The 18,963-nt window shown below is 27.8% G+C and overlaps 2 protein-coding genes and 2 long non-coding RNA genes across 6 annotated transcripts; 1 reads left to right on the top strand and 3 right to left on the bottom strand.

Annotated features, from left to right (window-relative positions):
• Positions 1-91: 91 nt before the first annotated feature.
• Positions 92-7,950, bottom strand: LOC126924166 (exportin-7). Of its 2 annotated transcripts, none has more exons than XM_050738359.1 (15): positions 7,715-7,950; positions 6,218-6,455; positions 5,996-6,150; positions 5,699-5,923; positions 4,755-5,625; positions 4,395-4,680; positions 4,176-4,320; positions 3,944-4,091; positions 3,708-3,867; positions 3,193-3,595; positions 2,942-3,104; positions 1,630-1,707; positions 1,349-1,539; positions 1,135-1,262; positions 92-1,052 (listed from the first exon to the last, which is right to left on the bottom strand). In XM_050738359.1, exons 1-15 carry the CDS (start codon positions 7,727-7,729, stop codon positions 944-946), a joined length of 3,315 nt encoding a protein of 1,104 aa, XP_050594316.1. In that variant the 5' UTR covers positions 7,730-7,950; the 3' UTR covers positions 92-943. The 2 variants fall into 2 exon arrangements, with proteins under 2 accessions (XP_050594316.1, XP_050594317.1); XM_050738360.1 differs by having other exon boundaries at positions 2,966-3,104; positions 7,715-7,946.
• LOC126924208 (uncharacterized) lies at positions 7,065-8,136 on the top strand. The gene is made up of 2 exons (XR_007713453.1): positions 7,065-7,217; positions 7,495-8,136. It is a non-coding gene; the product is annotated as an uncharacterized LOC126924208 (long non-coding RNA).
• A 1,275-nt stretch (positions 8,137-9,411) lies between these two features.
• Positions 9,412-18,904, bottom strand: LOC126924173 (beta-TrCP). 2 transcript variants are annotated; one of them, XM_050738385.1, is made up of 9 exons: positions 18,381-18,904; positions 13,699-13,933; positions 13,323-13,509; positions 12,803-13,259; positions 12,311-12,684; positions 12,150-12,228; positions 11,885-12,071; positions 11,767-11,814; positions 9,412-11,620 (listed from the first exon to the last, which is right to left on the bottom strand). In XM_050738385.1, the coding sequence occupies exons 1-8, from the start codon at positions 18,432-18,434 to the stop codon at positions 11,804-11,806; spliced, it is 1,584 nt and encodes a 527-aa protein (XP_050594342.1). In that variant the 5' UTR covers positions 18,435-18,904; the 3' UTR covers positions 9,412-11,620; positions 11,767-11,803. The 2 variants fall into 2 exon arrangements, with proteins under 2 accessions (XP_050594342.1, XP_050594343.1); XM_050738386.1 differs by having other exon boundaries at positions 11,918-12,071.
• Positions 14,116-18,374, bottom strand: LOC126924211 (uncharacterized). The gene is made up of 2 exons (XR_007713455.1): positions 15,838-18,374; positions 14,116-15,765 (listed from the first exon to the last, which is right to left on the bottom strand). It is a non-coding gene; the product is annotated as an uncharacterized LOC126924211 (long non-coding RNA).
• Positions 18,905-18,963: the final 59 nt, after the last annotated feature.

Here is an 18,963-nt window from a genome sequence, read left to right as displayed (position 1 = left end):
TGATTTAAACAATTTAATTTTTTTGTTAAAGAATACTAATAATTGAAGATTAATATTTTTTTCATGCCTCATCAATTTTTTCAATTTTATAAAAAAAATCTTAAAATTATAATTTGTGTTACAATAAAAAATATTGATAATGAAACATTTTAACATATAAGTGGAAGTCGGTTGCGTGTAAAAATAATGGAATAAAAACTACGATAATAGTTTATGAAGTTGGCTTCCTATTCTACACTGTATCTTTAACATATTATTTAGCAATCAAAATAATAATTTGTTTATTTAAAATAAAATGTGGATATATATATATATATATTGAATAATATGTCGAAAAAGGTAATTCTTTTTACTCAAACTTAAATTTTTACTATAATATAGTATGAAACAAATCATTCATGTCTGAAATACATGCTTTAATATTAACATAAGATAAAAATATTGTAATCTTAAATTGATAACATTATAAACGTTTGCAAAAGGCAATTGAAATAAATCCAATTTTTTATCCATACAAAGTTGCTTGATATCGAATAATCGTTGATTTATGAAATTTAATATATTTATTATCAATGAATTTTTATACTTAAAATATATGTGTACGAATATTTATGTTCCAATATTATATTAAATCAAAGCAACTGGAGTATAAAGGTAATAAGAAGGATTTAGTCTTTTCTGTTTATGAATTTTTAGAATGAATTGTATACACTTTAAATAGGTTTCAATATCTTAAATTTGGAAACAATTATGTTCAACAAAATTGAAAAAACAAACGTTAAAAGTATAAAAGAATAGGAAGCCAAACAATAATGCTTTTGTAAAATAACAGTATGTAATTTATTATCTTTATACTCAGCTAAAATCAATTTTAATTCCACCATAATTTATAATTCACTCGCACACACATTCAAGCATTTGGCAGGCAAGAAATTAGGAGAATCTAATTGAAGGTTAAGGTCATCATATCACCAATAGGATTTGAAGTTGTATTAGGTCCTTTTAAAATATCATTTATATCTCTTCTAAACAATGATAAATTTTGTGTAAACCTGAGAAAAGAAAAATACATACATAAACGTGGATAAATGTCTATATATAATTTCGTATTTTTTGTTTTTTAATTCCTCTTACCTATCTCTATTTTTTGTGAGTAAGTTTCTTTCGATTCCTTCCATTAAATGTTCAAACCAGTGTGCCATTGTTGTTTGTTTATCAACTGGTTGACTTCTAATAATATTTTCTCGTAACTGATTGAAATACTGTAACAATAAATATTTAGTTTCGGCGTAAAATTATAAAATTTTTGTGATGTCTTAACATAATTTTTATAATGAAAAATACCTACTTCTTCATTTAAAAGAATTAATCCCAAGAGAGGACGCGACATACTCCACTGATTTCTACAATCTTCAAACATTATCACATTTAAGACAGTACTTAACATTTGTTGAAGAATTTCAGGATGTTGCTTTAAAACTTGCAAGAATAAGTCTCCACCTCCTGGAACTACCGTATTTTTCCTGCCTGGGTAACCCCCTGACAAAATGAGTACATGTATTCAAATACATTAATGTAGATATATAAGCTAAATACTAGTAAATAGTAGTAGATACATAAGATAAATACCTTTTTGATATAATTGTTTAAATATGTAAGTCACAATATGATCAAGTGTTGCGCAACAACCAGTACAGACCATTGTATCTGCAATGAAGTTTTATTATTTATATTTCATATTTTATATTTATCTGTAGTAAAATAGGAACTGTTAAATAAAAGTAACCATTAAAAGAATAATAATATAAAAAATATATAAATATAATCGGTGTCTATCGTGGAATTTAATATAGAAACCTACCTTGAAAATAATGTAAATTCTGTAAAATTATTTGTTCACTTATTATGTTGGCTAGTTAATTTATCAGAACACAATTTTACTTATATATAAAAAAAGTTAAAAGAATCTGTCATTATGATGACTTATTGGATCAAAACATAATTTTTATCAATTTTGAAAAAGTAAATGAACAAACAATAATCATTCATATTTGAAGTATTTGTTTGTTGTTCATAATTTTGCATGTCATATATTGAATAGAAAACAAAGCATAAAATGTGAAAACAACACATAAAGATTAGTAAATTAGTAACTTAAGAACTTATGACTATGAATAGTAATATATTTTAGTAGCATGCCAGCTGTGCGGCTGACTATGTGTGCTAGACCCTATCTGTGCTATGTAATTTAATTTTAAAGAAATGAAGAATTCATAAGTTGTTTAATACAACATTAAAAATAGGAATAAAAATTTGAAAAAGGAAGAAAAATAAAAAGGCAATAGAACAATAGCAATTAGGGTCTAGATTCTACAAACTCCAATCCTCTCATTGCCTATATGATTATGGTGATTCAATCATTCTCCTTATATGCATAAATATTACTCAGCATACATTTATTTCTGTAATTTCGAAACTATAGCAGTAACTAATATACCTAAATGCAGGTTTACATTCCAAGCAACAATGCAAAAAGCAAATAAACATAAACAAAATTAAACATTCTTATTAACTAATATTTCTCCTGATTTTTTTATGCTTCATATTTAAAATCATAAAATTATATTAATATCGCCAAATAAGAATTCGAACATGCATGATACAAGATTATTTATGTATATATATTTTTTTTCATTAAAAACAAATCCGATATATATAAATATACTATTAAATTTTGTTTAATTGCGATTGAAATCTTTACTATACTTCAATTATAAGTAATTATTTATAATTTACTAATATTTTACAGAAATAGAATACAAAATATTTAAGAAACATTTTTCTTATAAAAAAGGAATTTTAAATGATTTGGGTCTTATAATCCTGTGGCATGGCATAGAGGATAAGAGAATGATAATAAAATAGAATCAGCCGCACAGACCTGTATAGTAGTCTTTTTGCGCACCTAGTGCTGTAAGCCCTTCACTGATGCTTGATAGAATGTATAAGAATACTCTCGGTTCCAAAGTAGAAAGGAACACCATGTGATCTTGAGCTAAACACTCGAGTAACACAAAATATGTTGTAGATAATTTCGGATAATCCTACAAAAAAAAAAAAAAAACAATATTAAGTTGTAAGATATCTATCTTTACATCTTTTGAATATGAACATAAGTTAATTGATGCATACCAATAAATCACTTTGTGGTATACTAAGAAGTAATTTTACAAATGTGTTGAGTGCATTATCCAATGCCTCGTCACCATATAATCTGAACACACCAAAATTTACGTAACTTCCACATAAAGCTGCTTTTAACATACTGAAGCATATACTTATTCCTTTAAGCTTTAAGGGGTATATTTGATCCTTTGGAACTTCAACGTTTAATATACGATTACCATAACTACATATTACTTTACTAGCTTCACGAAATAATAAAATTCCATTTGGAGAAGATGCATCAAACTGTAATCGTTGACTCCTATTTTGTACTAATTCAGCAAATAATTTTAGGACGGGTGTAGTAACTTGTGGCTCATAATGCCACAATTCCACAGCATGTAATAAAATCGGTGTATAATTAGGATAACTATATGTAAATTAAGGTACTTTACATTTATCAGAAATTAAGGCAAATTATTATGTATTAATGACTCTTAATCATTTATCAAATTATATTTAAAAAAAAAAAAAAAGGATACATCCAATCAAAGAGCATCATATAAGATGTTTTTGTGTTGAATGCATAAGCTAAACCTCTTAAATCTCTTGCTAATCCGATCAATGCCTTTTTTGCTTCTTCTGCTGTAAAAAGTGAAGGGTCAGCTGGCCCAATTAACTGTCCTAAACTTTCAAATGCATCTATAGGTAGAAAACGTAAGTGTAAATATTAAATAAGTATGTAGTACAATTTTAGGTACAAAAAAGCTTTCCATACTTGTTAAAGGTAACATAAATGTATGAAACCTTTCCTCATCTTCTCCTAGATCTACCATCAATAATCTACCCAAGGATGTGTAAAACATTGATCTACAACGCATTTCTGTTACAGCAACATTGTTTCCCAAAAATGGAAAATGCTCTCTCTGTTAGTGAAAAAGAAAAGAATATATACAGTTTTATTCTTAATTTTTTGTAAGTAAATTTTACATATTTTTATATATACACACTGTGTGATTATTGAGCATAAATTGTACTTCCTCTAATTTTACAAGTTTACGGACACAACTATATCCTACAGATAAATCATTTAATAATTGTAATGTTTTTGAAATAATTTGTTTACTACGACCCCAATACTTCAAATTTGTTATTCTGTAAATGCAAAATTAAGATCATAAATCTTGAAATAGTGTAAATAATATTCCTGAAAATAACTTCCTACTTACATTTTCCGGATAAGAATACCAAGTACCATGGATTCGTCATTAACTCCTAAAACATCTGACAGTCTTCTATATACTTTAGAATTTTTTTGAACTTGATCACCTACATAAACTTTACGAAATTGTTCAAAGAAGCTCAACATTGCTAATTCCAGTTTCTCACAGCCACCTTGTGCAAGTCTTGAATCAGTCAAATTCATCAATTGGAGTACTCTGCAAACTAATTCACCATCCATTGCATCATACTCTTCATTGCTGTTAAATGTTACTTTTCCACCAATAACACCACCTATTTTTTAAATATCAATGTAATAATTCACTGTTAAACATGTTCATTTCTGTATGATTTACAAATTTACTTACCTATGATATATACAAGCCAAGTGAGTTGACCCTCTTGTATAGTGATATCCATTCGTTGTGTTGGAGATGCTGTTTGTGTCATTAATTCTTGGTATGTCCTAGCAGCCTGATCAAAAAGCTGTACTAACAAAGTACATGTCTTTTGATATTCACACCTTACAATTACAGATATTTGCTCCAATTGCTGATGAACTATTCCTAAATCATCAAGTGGGTCTTCTAAACCCTCTCTAACTACTATTGCAACTGATTCAAGTCTTGAAGTAATATATGCATTTACAATTTCCGGAGTATATGTATTTAACAGGTGTGGGTCACCTGCTTTTACATATGGCATGGATGATACCATTCTTTGCCACAATGTTAGTAAATAATGTAAACTGTTTGGTGCAAACTGCCACATCTGTAAACTTTGGATTGTAAATTTTGCAATTAATTGTATAGCTTCTGGGTAGTCTTTGACTAAGACCAATTCCCCAAGCTGAAAATTGCTCTTTAGCCTTGATAATAGTCTACAAAATTCATGGTAATTTTCAGGATCACTGAGACCTTGAGGGTTTTGTAGTATATGTTTTATACCGCTAACTAAGTGTGTTAAAAATTGTGCCCTTTCTGGATTTGAAAATAAACTCCTTCTAACAGATGCTATTTGGACCAAACATGAAAGAGCCAAAGATGACAGTGAGTTAGGTAAACTATGATATAAATCAAAGAAAAGTTTCAGTGACGTAAAATCCAAAAATACAGGTCTCCAACAGGTCGGAATTTGTACTGTACTAAGATCATCAGAACTTTCATCCGTTGAAGTCCCAATAAAGTCAAATGTCAAACAATTTTGTGCTAGTTTTAAAAGTTGTCTGATCAGACCATGCTAAAAAAAACAAAACAATAATAATAATATTAATTTAGGATATTATTACAGAAAAAAGTAACAAGAGATATACCTGTGCTTCATCATTAAAATTTAAGTTTTTACAATTTTCTCGAGCTGTACTTAATAAAGTATACGATAACCTAAATATTTCAAAAAGTTGTGTATCTCTGAAGTGGCTAGCAATTTTTCTATGTTTTGTAATAGATCTGGTTGCATCTGCATCCGACACTTGATTCATTTCACACGTTAGTTGAGAAAGTAATTGGACTCCTATCATACAGTGTTCTACCGATCCCTGTATATTATATCAAAATATGGTATAATTATGAAAAATAAACATTTTGGAATAAAGAAAATAATAACTAACCTGAAGAAACTTTGTTACATCACTGACCACATTTCTTTCTTTATCAATATCAAACCACCCAAACTTTGATATCCTGGCAAACAGTGTAACCAAAGCTTGTATTACAAAGTTTGGTAACTTTGGCTGAGTTGCTAAATAATTGAGAATATAATTTCCTAAAATAAAATTATAGATATTAGACTCAAGTATTGTTTTGCTTTATGATAGAATAAATACACTTACGTATGTCAAGCCTCTGTCGTAAACTAAGTCCTGATGAACGGGAAGCCAATTTTGTCAAGGTGGTGGCTGCCAATAATTGAGCATATGGAGAATCTCCTCGATCAAGTAGAAGCTGACACTTTGTAAGCGTATCTGGAGTATTTTGAAAAGCAACAAGTGCTTTTTCAGCCTCTGCACGATGTGTAGAATCTTGTGATTCATACAACTGCTTGCATAGCAACTCCAGCTGCCGTACTTCCTGTATGTGATCCATTCTTAATGATATAATTCATCCCAAATAAACAATATTTCTGTGTAGTTATTTTTATTTTATATACTTCAAAAATATTATTTTATTTCCCAAGTTCTTTAATAAATTTAATCACTTATTTTGGATATATAAAAACTGTCATTTAAATATTTCTCAATTACATTATAACAAATAGGCAATACTTTAAAATCATATAATTTATTTATAATATATTTTTTTTACTAATATCAACAAACATGATTAATATTTAAAAAAATGTATCAAATTAAAATTTTAAAAAGATGCATAAAAATATTAAACTAATTATTATCTATTAACATTTTTTAGAATTAAAACAATACAAGTAAATATAATAATTATAAACCTATACATATTTTCACTTTTTAAATACATAAATAGAAATTAAATAGGATTATAACAATCACAGTTTTATTCCATATTATAAAATCAATGTGATAATTAATGTTTTTAACTTTTAGGCATTTTAGAGGTTACACATTTATTTAAATTTTTATAAATGTACAGCACATATTAATTATCGGAATTCCAAACCGCCACTTGCTTAAAAAAATTACAAACGTATACCAACGTATTTTCGTATTATTTTTTATTTAATCAAAAGATTATGATTAATAAAGAAGACATTTATAACTAACGTGAGATAAACAGTACGAGCTAAGTATAAAGTAACAGAAAAAACATCTTAGTTTATGTTATAATATTAAAGTGGATAGGTTATGCCATATTTTTGTAAGTAATTTCAAATAATAGTTTGATATCATTACGATGTAAACAAACAAAATTTCTCTTAAATAATAATATTCAAACTTAAAATTCAAGATTTAGATGATATTCTCATCCATTAATTATCTTTTGAAACTGCAGAACTATATCTACACAAAATAGTATTTACGAAAACAAGGTTAAAGTTTTACATATCGGCTACATAATTTTGTTCGTACAACAAGATGTCAATAAAGCTAAAGCGGCAAAATCTGTTAATTTATGATTGCATTTTTATTGACAGTGCGATAAAATTATCACTATGGTCCGGCAACAAACAACGTAGCTTCCAAGAAATACTTAAGTTTCCCAGCAGCAAAATGTTTGGGACACACGTCGACACCACATAACTTGCAACAGATTTACCACCGGCTGGCTTACCACACGATTTTTGAAATCACTTCATCATAAATAACTCCACTTTTTTGGTTGAGGTTTGCACGTTATTTTGATGGGTAACTCACCTGTTCGTCCGCCATTTTCGCAGCTTTGTATTATCTACAATGAAGGCAGGATCACATGCTTTAAACTCGACTGCCACAACATGTTATGTAGAAGCGACGTTTTCCTACATCGGAAGCATCAACAACGCCACCTTTATTAACAAAAGAAATAAAATTCATACCCGCCTACCTTACAAAGATGGAAGAAAAATTAAGTCAAATCTTCACTATTTTCATTGTAGAAATTACAAATAAATTACCGATTATATTATGTTAGAATATATTTAATTATGTTTCATAATTCAATCGAAGAAACTACTTTGGTAACTAGTTCTGTCGTTGATCATTGTCTTTGTCTAGTATTTATTATAAATAATAAAAATTTGATATTTATATGTATTTATAATTGTATAAAATAATAAAGAATAAAATTTTATAATAGACATTATAGTATTCTTCGGCATAATAAAAAAAAAGTAGGATAAAAAGTCAGCAATTTGTAGTTATTTCGCGCGAAATCTAAACAAAATTTTCGATGAAAAACAAAATACAAGCGTATATTTTTTCAAATAAAAGATGCTGTAATAAACAATAATTTTATGGAGCTTTTTAATATATAGTTATAAAAGATTTCTAGTGTTTTATTTTTTGGATATATGTATCTCATAAATAATTTTTTTAATAATTTTTATAAAACGTTCATTACAAAAATAAAAATTTACAATTTGCAAGAATTATTATAAAATTAAAAATGACAAAACATGAAATATATTAAGTGATATAATGCACTTCTTGAAACTAAATAATTTTTTGAACAACTTTCCAATATTTCAAATAATAGGAAGATGTATAATAAAATAGATATCGTTGTTCCTTTTTTAACAAAATTATACATAAATAATTTGATAATTGTGTTATATATTTTTTGTTTTAGCTTGAGTTTTTTGCAATAGTATAATGACATAAAATAAGAAACAATTGGGATTGGATAAAAAGTGAGTTAATGATGATTTATGATTGACTATTTTTGTATACTATGTAGCATTGTGTTATGACGATACATAATGCATAAATAATAAAATGAAAATATAATATTCAGATTGGGGCCTTTTCTTGCCAAAGTAATTTCTAAATGTTCATAAAATTTTGTAAAACTTTATCTCTGTAAAGCGAGTTATTGTAAAGCGATGCGTTATTTCGTGCTGTTACACACAAAATTAATATATTAACTTCAAATATATATGAAATACCTTCTCTCGTAATTTTGTAGGTAAAAACCTGTAATATTATATATATATATATATATATATATATATATATATATATATATATATATATAATGTATTCAAATCTGGAATAATGTAAGTCATAATAATCTGACAAAATTTATCAGGAACTGTATCGTGAAATACTAGTTTTAACGGAAAATAATTAAAAGCAGGTAACAGATCGATCATAAATATTGAAAATGTTACCTAAATCTGTAATGCAAATATTAATTTTATCAATATATAATAGCTTTGATCATTAATACTAGCATAGTACATATTTTTCCAGTAAACTTTGTACGTTTAAATTCAAAAGGATTACAGCTTCAATATGTTTATAAAAAATATGACATTTCAAAATAAATTTTCTATTAATCACAATCTGATTTTGACAAAAGTACGTTAAATTTAAGGGATAGTGATGGATACTGTTTCCATTAAAATTGCATCTTCTTGCATAGGTATTGTATTTCAAGTATAGCTTTTCCACAGCCTTCATATTATTCTTGTGTAATTAATTTCATACATGAAACTTTATGTTAATATTAACAATAAACATCACAATGTTTTCTTAAAGATACTTCTTGTCATAATATTATTTTGAACAAATGTAACATTTACGTTATGATCAAAACTAAATTATGTATAAGACACATTGTCGCTCTTTACGAAACTTTTAGAAATTAAATATCTCAGGGTTTTGTATTTTCTATCTCTAAATAATTATCATAATTACTATGAAATAAACAATTTTTTGTATAAAGAAATTTTACATATTGGATTCACCGAAGTATTTTAAGACCCCAATCTAAATAAAAAATATATATACTTATATTTTTACATTCCAAAGTGGAATCCAAGAAACAGCAATATATAATTAATACTACCTATATATGTACGTATTTAGATAGCTGTAATATAATGAAGTATGTGCTTACAAAGAGATTATCTTAATAACTGTCACAGCTACACTATTTTTCTCTATTATGCACTATGTTTTTCATTAAATTTTATGAATTGAGAAGATGCTGCATACTACAAAAGTAATGTTTGCACTGGAGTCCCATATATACATACCATAAAGTTATAGAAAAATTTTCATGCCACCATTTTAGCTTAAAAATCACAATTCTTTGTACCCGATTTGACTACATGCAGTTCATAATTTTGCATAATATTTTTTACTTTTAATGTAAAAATTTGTATAATATTAGAATAATGTACAAGTACTACTAAATACACTATCTGTTACTTATGTAATGCAAAAGTCAAGTAACTTGACATATTTTATCTGTGATATTTAATTCCTTTCTTTTTTCTTCTTTTAAGCACATATTCACAATTTAATTCTCATGCAAAATCTATGTTGTATAAAATTTAAAATATATGTATTGAAATTAATATCAAGGATTACATATTTGTAAGCTTGGCTTTGAATTGTTCAATGTGGTCAAAATATCGAATCACTGTCGCAATATTTACTGAAATATATATGTATATATATTTATATATATATTACTATTTCGTGAAAAATTTGAGAAGATATCATGTTTATTCTATTATTCAATATATCAAGAAGTAAACATATTTTTCTTAGTGCTACTACTACCATAGGAATAAAAATAATGTCGTTGATAGCATTTATAAAATCTCGAAAATGACAATTATATTTTAACTCATATAATATTGTTCAGAGCACACTTATAACTTATAATTGAAAATGTGATGTAGCTTAAACAAAAGTTGAAACATATGATCCGAGATCATTAGTCAAAACACAATAATTTCTTCACAGCAGCTAAGATTACCTCAGAGTCACTATATTGCTTTTTTATGAATCAATATTTACATCTCGGTATAATGAAACTTTATATTTTAAATGCAAATGGTATTTTATATCAATGACTGTGCAGAGGTTATTAGCTTTCCATTTACTTTTCAATATATAATATAAATTTCATAAAATTAATGTCCATGGAAACTACTATGTCTTCGATTAACGGCTGTACATCTATAATACTAAACATGGGTATAGTAATTCACATTAGCTAGATTTAAAAGGTAATGAAATATGATAGTTATAATAATCCTTCCACATACCAAGACTTGAATGTCCACATTCACACCAGATAAGTACTCCAATCAAACGACATTTTACAATCTCCTTACTATAAATTAATTACATTAAAAAAAAAGAAATTATTAATTTACTATAATACAGCTACCATCTTATTAAGTGTATCCAGCCTAAAAACATTTTCATTTTCTTTACGTATCGTAAGTCTTTTTTTCATAGTAGTAGGAAAGTGGTCAACTTCTATCATGTCATAGAGCGTAGAAGAATTCCAAATATGGCCAAAGCAAACAATTGTTTACATCCATGGGATGTATTTATGTGATTTTTAATTATACTGTTCGTTACTAAACGCAGTGCGTCAAGCGCATATAAATTAATTCGTAGTTTTATGTGTCACCCCATATATATCCTATTATTGAGAGAATTTCTTTTGCTTTTCACAGCAAATAATAAACCAAAATCAATGACCGTGTTTTGCTGAGATTTTCTTTTTTTTCTAGGCGCTGTTCACACTGGACACTGATTCTTCATTTTCTGCGTACACTACCGTGAACACATTGAACTCACTCACTAATCACTTGTCTGAAACAAACATACGAATCTAACATAACTCTACAAAGTATAGTAACAAGCAAGAAATATTTTATAATTACGAAAAAGAATGGAACACAAGTTTATATATGCATATATGAGTTTATCTTCTATCTTAAACAGTATATTAAACTTACAATTATATCACAATGAAGGAATATTCATAGGGATGCGTCACTCAAATGCTATAAAAATAATTCATAACGTTAGAAAATATCAAGTATATGGAACAAAGATCTTTCTCATCGTACTTACGAGATGGAGATCTAGTATCAGATTGATTCACACCTGATGCATTTATTGCTGCAGGCCCACAAGATGATACAGATCCATTTGATGAATTAAAATTCAGAAAATCCCATATTAATATTGTATCATCGTGTGACGACGATACTATCTGGAACTCATCGAACTGAAGACGAAATACACGACCTGTGTGTTCCTATATTGCAGATATAACTTATTACTATTAAAGCCTTTTTATAGAACAGAATAAAATAAAGTGTGTAAAATATCTCACCACTAATGTACGTATACAAAGCGAGTTAGTTAGAGCACGTGGATCTAGTGCAGCCACCAAATCCCATACTTTAATTTTTCTATAATATAAAACAATAAACATGTTATTGTAATACTATAAAAGACAATATAACATACAATTTAAAAAATTTTTTTACTCACCCATCATAAGCTCCACTAACTATGTGCTTGCTATCAAATCTAATACATCTGACCAATTCGTCATGTCCTTCTAGGACGCGTAAGCACGCACCACATTCAATATCCCATAATCTGATTGTATTATCACTGCTACCACTAACTACTAAGCAATCCTTATATTGCAAACACGCTATACCCCGTTTATGTCCATTTAATGTTCGCACAAATTCGCAAGTAGATGTTTTCCATACTTTAATAGTCCTATCACCACTAGCAGAAACAATATATTTTTCATCAAAATCAACAACATTTACTGCTGCCCTATGCCCCACTAATACCCTTCTTAATGCAATTTCCGTTTGTGATGTCATATCCCATACAGCAATTGAACGATCCTAAATACAATTAACAAATAGTTATTTTTTACAATTTATGAGATATAAAAATTTATTAATTTAATATAGAAATATAATGTATTAAAATATAAGCTAAATATATAAAAAGTTTATTGACCTTTGAACAAGTGACCATCATGCCATTATTAAATCTGAGATGTAGAACTGCCTCACAATGGTGTATCAATGTATTAACCATTTCTCCAGTATTAGCATCCCAAACTCTTACAGTGCTATCAGAGGAACCAGATATTATTGCTTTGTCATCATACTGTAAACATAAAACAGAACCAGTGTGTCCTGTTAACACTTTATTGCACTGTAGTGTATTTCTGTTCCAGATTTTAATTGTATTGTCTCTAAGACCAGAGACAATTTTTTGATCATCATATTGTAAACAGTAAACACCTTTCGAATTTTCACTTCTACAATTTATTCGTTGAAGATTAAATCTTCCCATTCTCCAATTGTTATCTATACTATCAATATCTTTAACTATTTTGGGATAAAGAGATCTATAGAAATTGTGATTTGGGTGACTTTCCCCCGGCCTTGGTTTGAACAAATACTGAATCCTAAAAACATTAATAAATAAACAGATACCACAGAATTAGATTTCATAGAATGTATTAACTAACCATCCTCTCCTTTCTGCAAGACCTCTCCATATTGAATCAGTCCGAACTTTACATTCAATTAATTTCTTCCAAAGCATTCCTTCACTAATTACTCTGAGCCATTCTTTACATACTAATTCAGCAGCAATTAATGAATCAGCATCTAGATATGAAAGAATACTTTCTGCCACATGGTCCAATCCTTTTTCTGATAACAGAAATATAAGTTATAAAAGATCTAATTTATATATATATAATAAATAAATATATAATTATACAAAATATAATAATTATAAAAAAATATAATAATTATATAATATAAAATATATAAATTTATATATATATATATATATATATTCCAACATGTAAATAAAAATATCTCGACAGAAATACTCACTTGGTAGTAGAGAAATAAAATCTCTCTGTAACATTGGTTTCAGATATGCATTGATGTGACCATGCTGATAATGACACATTCTTGTTAACAATTGTTCAACAAAGTTAACTTGTTCGGGTTCACTCCACTTCTCAAAGAGTTTCATACAAGTTTCCTTTTCTTGCCTATATTGTGCAGATACCCCAGATGGCAGTTCTTTCTTGCGAGTAGGGTCATAAAGTATTGTTATTGGATACTGTAAAAACATTATAAAAATTGTACACATTATAAAGATTTTCCTAATTGAACAGGTATACTTTTAAAACATTATTTTATTTAAATTTAATTCAAATTTGATAACAATGCAAAGATATACCTTGATCAATTATACTGTAAATATTATATACTTTAAGGGATGCATATAAAGATACTCAGATATATTTTTTATTGTGTATTTAAAAACTGTTTAATACATAATACAATTAAATCGTAATAGTTATAAGTATTATATAAAACAGTAGCAAAACTATTAGGTGACACATGTATTTTAAGATAGAATGTGGTATCAGGTTCTTGACCTCAGATAGACTATACTATACAAAACAATATTAAACGCTCACAGAAATTGACGTTCGAACATGCAATTTGTCCTTTTTGAATCACGGTACTTTCTATAAATATAATTTATTGCTGATCATGCTTTAAAATAAAATCGCAAATAAAATATTTAAAAATTATTAACTAAATACACAATTATTTGTAGCAAAATACGGAACAGTAATACTGTTATTTTCCTTGATTTAAATAATTAATTGCAATATTTGAAATTTGTAATAAAATTTATAATTAGAAGAAAAGAGGAGAAAAGAAAATAGCTTGCTACTTAATTCGTATTAGCGAACGATTTGTATAAAGAAAATTGTATCAACGGACCGTGACCTGCACTAATCCAATATTTCGTGTCCGGCCTACTTGTTAACGCTTGCCATTTACTTCTGGAAGCGAAAACTCATAATAGACGCATATCTTATTAAATATTTCGCAATAGAAGTTTATACTTGAAAATTCAAACGATTGAAACACGTTTGCAACATCGTAATGACAATAGTCAAGAAATATATCATCTCTCATTACCTTTAAGGGCATAAATCACTCTAACAGTTTCAAGAAAAGGAAACTTCCTTTTTTGTTTTAAGTTTCTTCAAATTTCAAACACGTAAACTATTGTGCCAAAATGATTTATCAAAATTAAAGCTCCTGATGAAGTTACAGAGATGAATAGGCAAATCCTGTCATGCAAAATAGTTTCACAAAGCAAAAGAAATAAGATAATCAAGTCAATCTTTTGTCTCCCACAAGAAAATATAATTCAAACCAATATGAACCAATAGCTGACTGAAAAAATTAAAGAATTTATCTTTATTATTTTTTATTTTAAATGTTCTTGTTTCCCCCGAAGTGATGGCTAGCCATCAACGTTCTAGCAGAAGAGGTCTCGAATATGACAAATAACTTCACCATTTTGCAACAGATTTCTTTAAAAAAAATTACAAACTAAAATTAAACACTAGATTTGTATCATCCACAAGAATCTGAATTTTTCACTTTTTAATTACTTATAAAAAGAATTCGCAATCTTAAATTATTTTTAAATGCCTCAAGATGATGTATCCCCGTAATATCATTCACCAGAAACTGAAGTTTGATTTTTCACATTTCTTCAATGATAAAAATAAAACATCCATCAATGTGTCTTTTTATGAAGACCAACACACGAAACTCTATAAAATGCATAATTATATATATATCATTACATATATAAATATACATATGTGTATTGTGCATAGTATGATTCTTCGATTTGAAATCTCATGATCACTCGACTGTAAAAGGTAGCATAGCAACATTGAAGAGTCCTGGCGACCGAGGAGTACACCTCGATCATCTGAAAATGTTTCTCAGTACGGTGTTCCAGTATAACGGGATCGCGAACTCGTGTCGAATCTATGCTCTTTGTATCTCTTTGTCTTCGTACCCCTTACGTGTTCTCTCCATTTTAGCAAGTAGTCACGCAAAACGCGAAAACTTCTAAGTAAATGTATAATACAAATATTATAATAAATTTAAAATTTTCATAAAGAAATTAATACTAATACCTACTGTACTGGAATGCTGATAAAGCATTCTTTATTGGTTTTTATTACAGATGGATACGGTCGTATATAGGATAAAAAATAATATTCTGATATCGATAACAGCAAATCATATTAGTCGGTAGTTCTTCGAAATACTATCTAGCTTATTATCACTGGCATTCGCTTATGCGCCAGATTATAAATAAAAGACAATCAAGAACGAATTGTGGGGAAAGATGTTCGTACACCTTGTGGTTTTTAGTGCTTTGTTTTTTATTGTTTATCAATAATAAATATCATAGGAATGTTGAAATCGATGCATGACATAGATTTACGTGTATGCACATATGATTAGAAAAGTATCCTTAAACGTGAAAGTGAGACGCATCTATCAATAGAAACATAAAGTTTATTAGTGTAAAAAACCCATGAAAAATAATGTACATTTCGAAGCATGTAACAATGAGCCACGGGAACGTTTCGAAATTTCCTGTTGTCCTTGATTATGAATACTTACGGCATTAAATTTCAAAACACTTTTTTGTCTCCATAAATATAAAACAAAGGAAAGTTCTAAGAACAATAAGTTTCTAGAATAAAATGTACAAAAATTCACGTCTCTTTGAGTTTATAAAATTTTATAAAGATCGCAAATTGATAATCGCGATGCATCACTTTCTCGTTAATCTTAAGTAGTTATTACCTTTTATTTTTTTTATACACATTTGGATGAGAATAAAACGATAAAGAAAATTAAAAATGCGCATGGTAATGTAGTAACGAGTGAAACCGGAATGATGAGTCACTAGCACTAAATAGAAGAGTAATACTTTTTTTCGGCAAGTCACGTACTTATAACTTGACAACACAATATAAAGTTCATTTACATTGGCCAACGACAGACATACTTTAATAAGATATTGATAAATATAACTCTAATTATAATACAAATATACTCATGTATGTTTTTTTCTATCAATATAAACTCTATTAAAAATTATGTAAATGTGAAATATATAGGAAAAAATTATATATTTTTGTATATATATACAGTCTTATACAGCCCTATATTTGTATCTATATACAGAGTAAAAGATGTATTGATAAAAACGATACTACATAAATTCACAAGATCTGACGCAAGGATTGCAATCGATTCCTCTTTCTCTCTGGCGGTCTCCTCGATGTACACGTGTTATAGTTTAACTTAAACACAATATATGGATAGATCGTTAAATCTTTGTATTCGTCTATAAACTAATCATTCTATATTTTATCTTGAAGATAATTAATCATTATCGTAACAAATAACGCGTATCAAACAGAATTTCTATATGATCACTGTACAAATTTTAGAGCAACAAATTTTTTTTAAATTACTCCAGCAGTTAAAGAGTTTTGGCTTATATCCAATTGTACATACAAATCAATATCACTGTAACATTAAATGACAAAAATGGACAATAAATATTAATCATTAATTTTTATAACGATTGCAAACTCGTATAAAGAAATAAATTTAAGGGAATTAAACTGTAGATTCTACTCAATTGTTTACAATACTGTTACAATGAGAGTAATGCAACTTAGCACAAAATTTAAAAAGGGGAGCTAAAAAAAAATAAAGATTGTAAAAGAGAAGAAACAAGAGAGAAAAAGTAAAAAGGGAGTTAAAACATTGATCATGTAGTAAGTTGTTTCCACTCTGCAAAGCTTGGAGATTAGGATTATGTTTAAACGATCTATCCTTTGTTCTGACAACGAAGACGATCGTGTCCGGTCAAGTTTATGCTAGTTCAATAGTAACTAACTAATAATTTTTCGATCAAATATATGTAGCAACTGTACAATAACATAACAAATTAAAAAATAAATTAGTAAATAACAAGTTAATATTACGATTTTCTAATAATCTGAAAATAAAATCATTACATTTTATGCTGTAAATATTCTTATTTTATGTTAGAAATTTACAAAAATAAAAAATTTAAGAAAAGGTATGTTTAAACAAAAGTAGTAATATGAATCGAATATATGAATAAATATTGAAATATTTATAGTAAAAATTTAATAATAATCATACGATGGCATAGTAAGTATAATTTATATTTTGTTATGATTCTTGTAAGAATATATAAATATTTCGAATCATATTGTTTAAGATATATCTGCGATTCTAATCAAATCTAAATATTTGTAATATTCTGCAAATAACATAATATATACTAGTATTGATTTGATCAAATAAAAGAAATTAAAAGTGATGCAATCTTAATTTCCGTCAAGATAATAAGGTAACTGTCATTAGATGTACATAAATATCTTGATATAAAAGAGTTTAGAGAAATAACCACGATCATATATGACAGCACACAATCGTATTCTATAACCTCTCGATACATAAGATATTTCTACAATTAATAATTTTCTTTGGGAAGTGCATATTAACAGATATAAGCTTTGCAGAAAATAACGGTCGATCATAAAATATTAGTGAATTTCTCGATCATAAGGAAACATAAGATGGCGGTAGGTTTCAGGTCAAAAATACTACTATGTGTTGCGTACCTGAAGATTCGTGTTTGTGTCTTCGATAATCTCATCCGTTTCCATGTTCATCATTTTCACACACAACTGGCACAATATAATTGATTCAGATGATACAACCGGATCAATTTGGCTGGAAAAAGTTCTTGTAAAAAGGATAAAACACCGTTTGAACAATAGCGTTTGACTATTCAACACGACTGACGACGCTCATGAGTCTTCGCCATGTACAGGAAGTTGAGACAACATTTCACCAACACAACAGCTCGTAAATAACTATGTCACTTCACAAATCCAAGAAACCTGATATAACGATTAATTTATATGGAAAATGTGTATTAAAATCCTATACGTGAACAATATGCGAAATTTAATGTTAATTTCCTTCAGAAACGTACGAAATATCCAAATGAATTCCAAAATTCATCAAGATATATGCACAGCCAACCATCAAGATAAGAAGCTCGCGAGAAGCACTAACACCATTTTACACTACCGACTTGATCACTGCTTCTGTTTAACTTAAAATCAACTTGATGGCGCACCATACGCAAAATTTCCAAAATGGCGCATATGCACAATATATCCATCTCTGTTATACCCG

The sequence above is a fragment of the Bombus affinis genome, chromosome 14, assembly GCF_024516045.1.
Source record: "Bombus affinis isolate iyBomAffi1 chromosome 14, iyBomAffi1.2, whole genome shotgun sequence".
Taxonomy (NCBI): domain Eukaryota; kingdom Metazoa; phylum Arthropoda; class Insecta; order Hymenoptera; family Apidae; genus Bombus; species Bombus affinis.
Note: the sequence above shows the minus strand (reverse complement) of the source record. Positions and strands in the feature narration are given on the sequence as shown.

Excerpts from the sequence above, each read along its gene's own strand:
- LOC126924173 (XM_050738385.1), bottom strand. The coding sequence starts at position 18,434 with ATGATGAACATGGAAACGGATGAGATTATCGAAGACACAAACACGAAT. Across the intron at positions 13,510-13,698 it reads TTTTATTTCTCTACTACCAA|AAAAAGGATTGGACCATGTG; the intron begins GTGAGTATTTCT and ends TTCTGTTATCAG. Across the intron at positions 12,229-12,310 it reads GTTAGTGGAGCTTATGATGG|AAAAATTAAAGTATGGGATT; the intron begins GTGAGTAAAAAA and ends TTTATATTATAG.
- LOC126924166 (XM_050738359.1), bottom strand. Across the intron at positions 5,924-5,995 it reads ATGTAACAAAGTTTCTTCAG|GGATCGGTAGAACACTGTAT; the intron begins GTTAGTTATTAT and ends TATAATATACAG. Across the intron at positions 3,596-3,707 it reads ATGATGCTCTTTGATTGGAT|TTATCCTAATTATACACCGA; the intron begins GTATCCTTTTTT and ends ATTTACATATAG.